The sequence below is a fragment of the Hakea prostrata genome, chromosome 10 (assembly GCF_041222555.1).
Source record: "Hakea prostrata isolate BN-2017 chromosome 10, UWA_Hpros_2, whole genome shotgun sequence".
Lineage (NCBI taxonomy): Eukaryota > Viridiplantae > Streptophyta > Magnoliopsida > Proteales > Proteaceae > Hakea > Hakea prostrata.
In genome coordinates, this window is record NC_142609.1 from 41061896 (window position 1) to 41074525 (window position 12630).

At 37.0% G+C, this 12630-nt stretch overlaps 2 protein-coding genes across 2 annotated transcripts; one reads left to right on the top strand and one right to left on the bottom strand.

Annotated features, from left to right (window-relative positions):
* Window positions 1–4418: 4418 nt before the first annotated feature.
* LOC149003020 (heavy metal-associated isoprenylated plant protein 7-like) lies at window positions 4419–6868 on the top strand. Its single transcript, XM_089138186.1, has 5 exons — window positions 4419–4605; window positions 4686–4842; window positions 4924–5120; window positions 6140–6230; window positions 6331–6868. The coding sequence occupies exons 1-5, from the start codon at window positions 4597–4599 to the stop codon at window positions 6654–6656; spliced, it is 780 nt and encodes a 259-aa protein (XP_088994312.1). The 5' UTR covers window positions 4419–4596; the 3' UTR covers window positions 6657–6868.
* A 2600-nt stretch (window positions 6869–9468) lies between these two features.
* On the bottom strand, window positions 9469–11937 carry LOC149003021 (uncharacterized). The gene is made up of 2 exons (XM_089137586.1): window positions 11545–11937; window positions 9469–10106 (listed from the first exon to the last, which is right to left on the bottom strand). Exons 1-2 carry the CDS (start codon window positions 11783–11785, stop codon window positions 9781–9783), a joined length of 567 nt encoding a protein of 188 aa, XP_088993712.1. The 5' UTR covers window positions 11786–11937; the 3' UTR covers window positions 9469–9780.
* Window positions 11938–12630: the final 693 nt, after the last annotated feature.

The window sequence follows — 12630 nt, forward strand, 5'->3', positions numbered from 1 at the left end:
CGGGCCAAAAACAGTCGTTTATTAGCCGGTCAAAGCATTAATTGATCAATCTACACAGCCGACCATTGGTCTACAAGTGGGTGGTTGAGCCACACATATTTAATTACTGGTCAGACCAATCTCAGACTTCAACCGATCAATTCATGACCAAATTTTGACACCCCATGCCTGATGATGATTAGAGTCTGAGTTGTAAGAGAGGTGTTCTTGGGCCCAATCAATTAATAGGTTTGGATTGCATTTATTTGTAATTCTTACTTTCCTATTTTACATTCTAAGGTTTTAATGTTTTAAATTTACAATTTATAACCCTCCAAACTCGATGAACCTCCCCCCCCCCCTCTACCATGTTCACTCAAAGAGATTGAAAGGAAGGAGAACAAAAATTGCATTTTTCTTTGGATTTTCCAATTCAAGACAAAAGGAACCTCCAATACTAAGCTGCCCCCCCCCTTCAAAATCTTGAAGGACAACGTGAATGGTAAAATAACATCGATTTGGAAGAGTGATTATGGTAGATAAAGAGAAGTGACAGGGCGTGAGAGAGGAAAAGTAGGAGAGGTGAGCCAAAGAGGGATCGTTAATATACCACTTACATATTGAAACTATAATACACTATTTTCATACCAAAACCTACAACACTGATACATATACAAATATTGAGTACAAACGGTTTCGATTTTAGGTACCGGTAATCTATACTGTATTGAATTTATTGATAGTACATTTTTATACACTTACTTGAAAGTAAAGGATAATACTACCCTCATGCCCATCCATCATATTTAGTAGGAAAGTTCACTTTGTTAGAGTTGAAAGGTCAACACCTTCCTAAATATATAGTGAAAAAATGTAAGGGTAATGTTTTCCTCTCCCTTCAAAGGTAACCACAAAATGCACGTCAATTTCAAAGGTAGTTGACTTCTCTTAATGCGGAAGTGTGGCACAATAAATTTATACGACACAACTAGAGGCTAGTTTTTTGCGAACCGTCTTGCCCAGGAGGTCAAGTCAGTAGCGTCCCCAACTTTATGACCGTCTTCCGCTCCTTGGATCCAGTCTCATCGTAATTCTATTTCCTCGGCTTTGAGGCCTCTGCAGAAAGGCTTCCTTACCATTAGGAGGAACAAAAAAAAAAAAAAAAAAACTAGAGGCTAGTTTTCATTTTCTGAGAGGAAATGGACCCCAAGGTCACATATTGGTGAGGCCCTCACCTTGAGACCTGAGATCCATTATCTAAAAGATAGGAACCCTAACTCCACACACACATTCAATACAGGCATCAATAGCAATGTCAGATCCATAAAAGAGAATGCAAAGATTCTCTGCCAGGAAACCACTGAGATCGAATTTACACTAGAGCTTAAAAAAAAAACCCTAATTTTGAAAGAGATCGATGAGAATATTCTATGTGGGTTGATTGATTGGTGTGAAATGGCAAATAAATCTATTCAGTAAGAGACAGAAGAGGCTCTCTCACCTTTCTCCTCTTCCCTTCCTTTTCTATCCATTTATCCCTTCCTTTTCCTTTCCATGCTCTCCTCTTTCTTTCTCTCTCATCTTTACCACCACATTGCATCATCACTAGGGGAGATTCTCCTTATCATTCCACGTGGCAGCAACTGGATGGTGCTTCAGTCATATTAGGTGGGTCCTTCCATTGATTCCTACATCCTGATCATTTTTCCTTTCTCTCAACCAACCAAAATTTTCTGAATGTAATAATGCAGGGAAACAATTTTACCCAAAAAAAAAATGAGAAGTGCCTCAAATTTATTGAATGGACAATATTTTTGTATATTTCTATCCAAGAATGTTAATTGGTTCAGTTTCGGTTTGGTTTGGTTTCACGAATTTATTTTTGTTAGAAAGCAATATTGTCATGCTTCATGGATCTAAGTTGTCTATAAGTCCCTATCGACTAGTAATCTCAGTAGAGATCGATAGAGACCACTTTTGACAAGTTTTTGGGTAGAGATAGGATGCACATTTCACCTTTATCCTATGTGAGGTCGGAGTTGGAGGAAATTAGGGGTGGGAGAGAGCTAGCAAAGAGGAATCCAATCCACGCTTCATCGGGACAAGCGCTTGAAGCTCTCCAAGCATATTATGAAGGGAAAAATGATCAAGACTTTGTTGAAAATGACTTGGATGTGCAAGATGATAGTGAGTCGCTTCAACTAAAGAGGTCACGAAGTGGTCCATGAGACAACAGTTGAAGGGCTTGACAATCGAAGTAAAAAACCACCCTTCTAAACCAAATACTTCAGAACCAACCGAGTGAAACAGTGGCAGTAAGATCATTTAATGAAAGGACATTACATATAGAAAAAGGGAATTAAATATTATCATCCCCTCTCATGGATTGAGAGAAGTTGGGATCTTCTCGAATTGTTGAATCAGTAAATGACAAGAAGATCATTTAATTCAAGGACAAAACATATAGAAGAAAGAAAAATATTATCATCCCATCACTTGGATTTAGGGCTGGAGTTCAATCTTCTACCATCGCAGGTAGAGGATAGTCCTCCCCTCTCATCTCATCTATCATATATTTAAGGAAGACTTCTATCTGGAGTCCACCTTGTCAGTGCTCAAAGGTAAATCCTTTCATGGAAGGATATGAAGAAAGTACACTCTTCTACCCACTGGTAGAAGTTCCAAACTGGATTTAGAGAACATTTTTCTTCGTCATTTCTAGCCAAAAATTCTTAATTTATAAATGGAAAAAAAATCCTCGGCTATACACAACAAAGCATTTTTGTATCAAATAATTTGCTGAGACTAAAAGCTTAATTTTAAATTTTAAAGTCCTCAATAGTCTTGTATTTATTTTGTTTTCTCAGCCAATCATTTGGTATATATATGCACTATTGTGCATATAGATGATGTTTACTCTTTGTAAATACATGATTTTTCAAATTTTTTGTGTACTGATTGTTAGAAAGTGGTGAATTTAATTACTTGTCAACTTAAAATCTGATATTATTGCTTTATTGAGTCATAATTTGACAACTCAAAACTGATTAAATTTAAAATTGGGCCCATCCAACCGACTCCACTTTAAAGACATTGGTTCGACCGGTGAGTTGGTTCATGAGTAGTAACTTTCTGAGCAGGCCTAAACATTTATAGGATGGGACATAGCTTGGCAGGTTCAAAATTAATGGTGGAGGGGCTCAGAACAGTTAAAATAATATAAGGTTCATATAGAAAGCATTTTCTTTTAGATAGATTTTTTTTTTTTTTTTGTGTGATTCTTTTACATAAATGATGTCAAAGAAAAGGAACTAAAACAGTGATAAATTTAGAGTTATCTATTTGGAAGATCTCTTCTAACTTTAAAAGGGAATCAAAGTGTTCCTAGAAGTTAAATGTACATTTGACATCTAATCAACGGTAATATTCATAACTTGACAGGCGTGATTAATCTCATTTTGTCCCTCATCAACAATCTAATGTTGTCGATAATCTTGATCAGTTCTTCCATTCATCACCTAGCCAATGGAGAAGCACAAGACAACCTCTAGAGAATTAGATTCCACGAGAAGAAAAAGAAATCTCTTCTTAATAGCCAACTATGATCCCTACTTGACCATATAAAGCTCAGCTTCCGAACAGAAGTCAACCTCTTTTCAAACCCTCCCTTATAATATCCATTGTGATACTTGAAAACACCACTTAGTTGGACAAAATTGTTTTGCTTAAGTGCTGCATCCACATAAAACATTAGGATGCCCTCTAAAGGGGTTTTCACTCCGAAGAGCCCATCTCATTAATCATGTCGATCTATAATCAAGTTTTCTTTTTATTAAGAGTAATATCGTCTAATTGAAGTTGATCGAGACATATATGAACCCTACATAGAAGCATAAGTTCTACAATCACGTGAAATCAGATTATCCCGATGCTACTTGAGCTGTAATCCTCTACCCATGAGAATAGGAATCAGGATCGTCTCCCCCAATAGTTGTTGACCACTGATTACAAGGGCCCACAAGATTAAGGTGATGGGATTTATTTTTTTTACTTGTGGAACCTCACATAATTTGTGGTTGTGACATTCTTAGAGGAGCACCGTTAGCAAAAATGATTCGGACTCTGAAGATAAATAATTGCGTTTCCCTCACACAATCATTTACCATTTTAAAAAGAGGATTCATCTCTTAAGTAAAATGAACCTGCTCTGCTGCTCATCATAAAAGTAGTGTTTCTCATGTGGGTAGCTGATGCCTCCATTAATGGCAAATCTTTTTGGGGGGCCAATTTAATTTTGGGTTCTTCCATGAAGAAAATGAGAGCAAAGAATTAATGATTTTCTCAATTCAAACAGTGCGAGAGGACGAAAAGTTTAGTCAGCATTACACGACTCCACGTCAGACTTGCAGATCTCCACGAGCTACTTAACCACATCACCGCCACACATTACACAGAGAGAGAGAACTCTCATTCTTTTGTTTTGGTGAGAAGAGAGAAACTCTCATTCGTTGTAGTTATAAGGAGAAGCCAAGGTTGTTTATTTCTCGTTTTCTGCATTTCTGTCTTTCTTCCTAGTTTCCCAAGTGTTCTTACTTGCTGCTCTCTTTCTCTGCGGAAATGGGTGAAGTAAGTGAAGTTTTCCATATGGAAATCTCTTTTTTTACTAGTTCCCATGCTTGAAGGCCTAAACTGTTATATACTTGCAGGAAAACAAAGAAGAAAAGAAAGAGGAAGTAAGCACTGAGGATAAGAAGAAAGAAGAAGAGAAGAAACCAGAAGAACCTCCAGAGATTGTTCTTCAAGTTTACATGCACTGTGAGGCTTGTGCAAAGAAGGTTGCTAAAGCCCTCAAAGGATTTGAAGGTCTACCTACAACTTCTCTTTTCTAAAACTTTATTTTTTCCATTTTTTTTTTCTTCTTAAATTGACACTTAAAATTCACAGGAGTTGAGGAAGTGAATACGGATTACAAGTCTGGTAAGGTGGTAGTGAAGGGAAAGACGGCTGACCCATTAAAGGTATGTGAGAGAGTTCAGAAGAAGAGTGGTAGAAAAGTAGAGCTCATTTCACCTCTGCCCAAATCACCTGAGGAGGAGAAGAAGGAAGAGAAGAAAGAAGAGACTCCAGAGAAGAAAGATGAGGTACTTATGCATATGTATTTATACTTGTATGCCTACTTTCATGTATATGGTTTACTGATACGTATGTCACATCTGCCATTAAGTGTAGATAGAAGAAAATTTTTCAAAATTGGTCTAGTCCAGTTTGATTGGGTTGTTTGATAATCAACTTGATACACATATCATTAGAGTTGAAATCTTCTATATCTTACGATACAGGTCTTTGCTTTCCTTGCATCTTTTTTATCACAAATTAGGGGGCGTATCTCTGAATTCTGACAAGAAATACAGGAGTTGATCCCTCCTTAGTGGGACCACTTATAATATATGATTGAGAAGTGTAAGGAGAACAAAGACCTCTATCAAACAAGAATAGTCGATCTAGTTTCTCATTATCACTTAGGAGTAGTGCTCATGGACCATCCTTTTCATTTCCTTCTCCTTTCTAACCCTACCTATATGATAAAAGCATAAAATACCAAAAGAGTGAGCAATTGTGTCATAGATGTGGGGTACCAATACACTTTTGCTGTTGTTATATATTCTTGGAAGGTATATTATTCATGGTTATAATCTAATAGAAGGGGATCTCTACCCCCAAAAAGAAAAAAGTATAGGAATCAAACATTTGTCGGTATTATTGGTACGAAACGGAATCTTGCACGCATCGGGGCATCACATGGTTTCCATATGCCAATAAAGGAGAACTTTATACAATGATAGGATTCATGATACCATCACCATTATTGTATCAAAGCAAAACCAATCCACCAAGATCTTACCCCACCCCCAAAAAAAAATTAAGAATTTTGTTCTATTAACTAATCTAGTTCTTGGCTTCTGAATTGGACTCTATTTGAACCTGATTCACCAAAACCCTTGTCTAGACTACCTTAGTAACAAAACCTGAGAAAATTTCTCCAAACCAACTAGTCTGTAGAAGCTTTTTAGCCTCTCTTCTTCACATGAAATGATCTTTTTGTTGATCTGTGATTCTGGTTTCTTGAATAATTACTCTATTTTTGTGCTTATGGTTGCAGCCACCTCCTGTTATCACTGTCAAATTGAAAGTTTATATGCATTGTGAAGCCTGTGCTCAAGGTTTGCAGAAGCGGATCAGAAAGATAGAAGGTCTATATATCTAGTTAATCCTTCACATAAGCACATAATCATAAACTTACCTATCTACTGAAATGATAACCCATGGTTCCTTATAATGGATGTTTTGTAGGAGTGGAGTCAGTAGCTGCGGATGTTGCAAACAATCAAGTAACAGTAAAGGGTGTTGTAGAACCAGCAAAACTTGTGGAGGGTGTGTACAAGAGAACCAGGAAACAAGCTTCCATTGTGAAAGATGAAGAAAAGAAAGAAGAAGAGAAGAAAGAGAAGAAAGAAGAGAAGAAAGAAGGGGAGGAGAGTAAGGGAGAAGAGGAAAATAAAGCTGATGCCAAGAAACTTGAGTACTATGGTCCCAAATACTACTCAGAATACTACCATACATACCCTTCTTATCAGGTTTTCAGCGATGAGAACCCTAATGCGTGTTCCGTGATGTAGTCCCGTATTTGAAGATTAGATGGTTGTCTACTACGTCAATCTAGAGCTATACATACGAAAATAAGGGTGCTTCTTGATTCACCGATGGGGTGCACGGTTGTAATCTTCTTTTGAGTATCGTTAATCTTAATTCTTAAAAGTTTTTGTCGAGAGTTAAAATAGAATCTTAACTAGTGTTTCACAATAGAAAGATTTGCCATAAGCACTTAAGAACATGGAATTAAAGTTGAATTAATCTGTACAAATTCTGATTTAGGTTGCGGTGGAATCAAATCATCAATCTCAAGAACCTTAGAATTAAAAAAATCGGTAAGAAACCGAATTCACTCGGAATCAGCGGCGATTTCTTCGATCAATTTCTAGCCGATTCCGATAATCTATTCGGACTTCCGAATTCTTTTTGCCCAGGCCCAGGCCCAGTCCGGCCCAAGTTTCAACTCTTTGTCTGTAAAATCCAGCTTTCAAAGTATTCGAAGGTGCTTTCATGGCGACCTTCAAGCAGAGGCAGAGTGGTGAGCTCGAAACTCTTATAACTGATGCTCAAACCGTTCCGTGTATTTGCTTTAATTTGCCTCGCATGAGTTTCATCTGTTCCTTTGTTCTGGATGGTTACTCTAGTTCATCTCCAACGAATATACCCAGAAAATCTTTCGTTTTCTAGATGGTTTTCCACCCATAAGAGGAAGGTATTAGTTTTTGCACTGTGCTATTAACATTAACCCAGTTCTTAGATTCAAAGTTAGAATGTTCTTCTCTGAGATTTTCAGTTTTCATGTAGGGACCAAAAATATGCTGGCTTGACTTGGTAACCACCAGTATTTCCCAGTATGAGATTGGCTTGAGTCAGAAGCCTCAGAACACAATTAGTTCTCTTCAGAAAAGCAAATTTGTTAGTGTGGACTATAAAATGTAGATGCAAGTATGTTTGATGGAAGCTTTATTGAAGAATTATTTGCTCTGGTAGTTACATAGTAGACATTGAATATGTTTAGGAATCTTGTAGGACTTCAATAGGAATATTAGGGTTTTTACCTTCCCAGTTCCCAATCCTTTGATCTCCAACAGTTCTAAACAATTCTGTCATGGACATTGTGGCTTCTAAAGAATCTAAACTAGAAAAGTATTAAATGTAAATTGCTCTGTTTCTGTTGCATTTTTTTTTTTTTTGGGGGGGGGGGGGTTGAGAGGACCTTTTAAGTTTCATTGGGATATTTTGAATTCGTCTTAGATAAAACCACTATGAAATTGTCCTTCTTTTTTTGGATCAGATAGAATTTGTCCTTATGAGGGAGTTAGTCCTCCTTTGCCTCCCTAATCCTACTTGCGTCACCATTAGCAATGGAAGTCTCTGGCCAGTTTATGGATTTTGAATTTAGAAGTAGATTTCCCTGATTGGGTCCTCAGTGGTAAGATACTGAAGCAAATGCTGATTTTCTGAATGTTTTTCACACTGAAGTGTTCCTCTTATGTCTAGCGTGCTTGCTAAAGGAACCAAAATCTCAAACTTGTTAGTTAGTATTTGAATATGTTCACTAGACATATCCTCTGTCTTTATTTTGAAACAAATTTTGCTAGTTTGGATGTCAGTCACAACTTCTGGGAAAATCAATCTCCAGCATGAAGATTCTGTCTCAGCTGTTTAGGTTCTTAAAGTGTTCCTGTTCTCCTTCAATGTCAATCAGAACCCTGTGGTTTCATATGAAAAGCTAAAATGCTGTTTTCCTATAGTTCTTTCTGCCGCATGATGTTTCACTCTTTTTCAGCTTGCTATAGAATGCAGAAGACAAAGAGTCCTGTAATGTGATATCTGAAAACCTCTGATTGTCACTTTTGTATTCTTAATTAGTTATGATAGTCATCAGATTCATTACCCAACCCAGAAATTAAATATGGAAATTAATAAAACTGCAATAATCAGCTTTTGCAATCAAGCAACTATGAATTTCAAATTTGATAAATGTTTTTGGAACCATAAATTGGTTGGGCTAGTCATTTTATCTTGATAAGCGAAAATTAAGTTCCAGATTTTATTTACATCCCAGCTTACAAACCACCCACCCAACCCCTGAGCTAAACCAAGATTTCTAAAGGGACTTTGGTCTGGAACTCTGGTTGGCTTATAGAGGGTGGAGCTTGTGATGGCTTTTGAGGAAGAATCCTCAATTGGATCCCTGTTGGAGAAGAGTAGAAACTTAATGCTGTCTTGACATAGCCAAGCATATCACATCTAGAGCCAAATGGAACTCTGCAGATAGATCATGATTTCTATTAATTATGATTATAGTGAATGGTTTTTCATTCAGTTTACTGCACCATTAGTCATTTACAGAAAGTTAAATCATCTTCTCTTTCATTGTGAACTAAAGAACAGTCCATTTTATGGCCACGCATTTGTTAGTAAACAGTAGTCCATGTTTGTGGGTCATTTCTTTACCAAGGAAGGTGTTGTGAGAAACCTGAGAATAAGGGGACACCTTCTCCTTCCCTCCCCCTCTCATGATCCTTATCCAGCCACCTCCCCCCCCCCCCCCTCCCTTCATCCCGAGCTTGAGAACTCTTCCTCCTCAGAACCCCCCCCCCCACCTTCTTCGAGATTGCAAGCGAAGTAACAGGGTTACCGGAGGTCGTCATCATTTGGATAGAGCTTCATCCTTCTAAGCAAAAGTAGAAGAAAAGTAGAAAACATTAGTGGGTCTTGGATTTTATTTTCCTTCTTTTTCCCTGAGTTGCTTTGCTTGTGCCTTTGGCTTTGTTCCCCCCTCCCTTCCTTTTGGTTAATGAATCTTTTCATTTGTCAAAAAAAGAAGAAGATGCTCTCAGTTGCTTATGGTGGCACTTTCCATATTACAGTATGTAACATCAGAGCTATACAATTCACTCAGTAATATCTAATAGCACACCATATTTATGAAAACTCTTCTCATGTATGATCTTTATGATCTTTCCACACCAGATTACAGATAGTAACTATAATTTACAATCTGCTACTTCTTTTATTCCTCTTCTGTACTCTTTTTCTTTCGTAGGATTTGTAACTTGGGTAACATCCATGACCTCAACATTGTGACAGAATGCGCCATCTGATTGAGTTCAATCTTAGCCCCATTCATCTTACAAACTAGCCTCACCAAATCATCTTCATGAATCTATTTTCGCTCGGCTGTGAAGTTTGAGGCTGACGGAGTGTGATTGTTTCAGTGTTGTAAGTACGGATTCCATTCCCAATTGATGCTAATTTGATTTCTTTAGGCTTCCTTACAAAAACCCTGTTGCAGGGAGAGGTTTTTGGCAGCTCAAGAACTCTCAGAGTGCATGTTTTTTCCAAATTTGGAATTGCATGGAGATGGGAAGGCAGGTCGATGATGAAATCTCCATATTTGTCTGTCAATGCTGTGCTATCTGGCTGCTTAGTTTGCTTTACACTGCTGCATGCAACTGCTACCTTTGCACCTGTAAAGATTACAACACAGATCAATAGGTAGCTCCATTAAAATCAACCTCAACACCCATTTGGTTTGCATTTTCATTTGCAGATAAATACATGAACCTATTGCTAAGATTCACTGTGTATAATTCAAAAATCAAAATTAATTATCATCATCTTTCATCTATTTCCAATTGTTCATTGATAATAACTAGTGATTCAACCAGACGGTTTAGCTTGGTTTCTTTTCAAGACTTAAGATGCATTTCAGACTTTGACCAAGTAGCTTTTCTCTGTTGCAAGGAAATTAAGAGAAGGAAAAATCAAATCATAATCATTGCTACACTAGATCTTTATGGAAGTATTATTCAAGTTTTCAAAGTCTAGTCATTTAAGTTTTGAACCCACCACCTTTATTGGCCACTAAATTAGTGTCTTTGAACACTCAAAGAACAATATGGCTTCTGGGTTTAGATCACCTACTACATATATATGGTTTCAAATTTTGACACTTCACACTTACCTTTTTTTGCTTTTCCATAATTGCCCATCACCTACTCTTTAGACATTCAAGGGGGATTTTGAGACTTGAGTATAATAAAGTTATCTAATATGGAGACAAATGGTCTACACATACAATCTGATCTTGTTATGCTGGTGCGTCTGTTGTGGTGGTGCTTGTGGTGCCCATAATTGGATGTACGTCATGTAGATTTCATTAAATCTCGATCGCACAAAAGAGCATGTACAGACTATACCAGTTTTTCCTTGATTCAAACCGAACTAATCGTCTGTGTGGCTGAGATTAAATGGAATTCATGTCTCATATAAAGCTGGGCACCACAGGCACCATCACGTTAGAAGCCTAGCAAGATTCCATATAATCAGGTGTCAATATCTCTTTTCTTTTATGAATTTTGATTCTAATCTTTACTTTTGTTTTAAGAAGGGTGTCGTGTTCAAAAATCCAACTCAACTGTTAATGGTTTACATATGGATTGTAAGTTTGATGTTCAAAATAGATCCACAAACATGATCAAGATGAACAGAAATCATTAAATTTTTCTTAAAAATTTATATTAAAAAATATCAGTATTGAATTTGGTAAGATAGATTATATGTGTATAGTCACCTTAATAAAACTTTGTTTTTCATTTTTTTCTTCTAAATCATTTCCCTTCTCTCCCCTCCCATTAAGATTCATAGGAATTCATATACTTAGATACCCAGAAACATTTTTTTCTTCTATTCTATCACTTTGTTCTTCATTTTTTTCCTTCAAAATCATTTCCCTTCTCTCCCCTCCCATTAAGATTCATGGGAGTTCATATACTTAGATACCCATAAACTTTTTTTTCTTCTATTCTATCTATCTCTACCTTAACCAAAAGCTCAAATAAAATAAAGCTGGATTTGGGTTAGGGGAAAGGGAGCAAAATAAAGAAGCTGAAATGAATCACAAACCTGAGACAGGGGTTGCTTGAGGTTCAGAGTCTCCATCCACAGAAGCTTCACAAAGAACAGCACCTGTCACAAGAACAGAGGAGAGCTTGTGTTCTCCATACCCAGCCATTTCAACAAATTCCTCCCTGGACAGCTCTAACAATGGATTCTCCTTCTCCGGTCTTCCTGCCATGGATGACCCAAGAGCAATAAAGAAAACCAGAAGACATACACAGCACCAACTCTGAGAACCCATAATCATCTTCTTCTTCTTCTTCTCTCTCTCTTGTTCTTGTTTCTTCTCCTTAAAGACAAAGCCTTAAAACTCTAGCAGTTGCAAATGAAATGTCAATCTCTTAAATGAATTCTGTACTGGGTCTTTGTCCCTTAAAAATGAAGAACAAGTGAAGTTGGAAGTTGGAATGAAGAAGGGGGGAGATACATATGGGGGAGCAACCTGACAATGATGGGCTTTGTGGATTATTAAATTTGGAACCTTTGCTACGCATGAACCATGGAATTTTCAAATTGCAAATTGATTGTGTTAAATTACTATTATAGCCTTACCTTTGACTTAAAGAAATGGACCCGGTTTTCCTTAAGAAAACGAAATTCTTGCTACCCAAGTTCTCGTGTTGCAGAAACATGTTGATTAGTGATATCAGAGGGTAGTGAGGTCATTTTACAAATACGAACCGGATTAAATCGAACCGTCTAATTAGCACCTTTTATTGTGGTATAAAAAATGTGGGTGGCAATCCTGTAATTCTGTGAGGAATAGAGGGTTCTAATGGTCAAATCATAAGGCCTAGAGTATAACTAAGGATGAGCAAGGCGGGAAGTTGTATTAGTTGAATTAACCATAACACTAAAATTGAAAGGTTGGTTGCCTAATATTTCTATCTTTACAAAATTCTTTCTTTTTCTACCAAGAAAAACAAAAACAAAAAAATTATTTCTTTGCAACCCTAACTACTCTTTACACAATCTCACACCTTCAAGCTTCAACAAAGACAAACAGAGTTTCTCATGCTTAGAGGTCAACCCTAGTTAAGATATTTCGTATTCAAGAAGGTAGATGATCGTGATCTTTTCATATATTTTTAT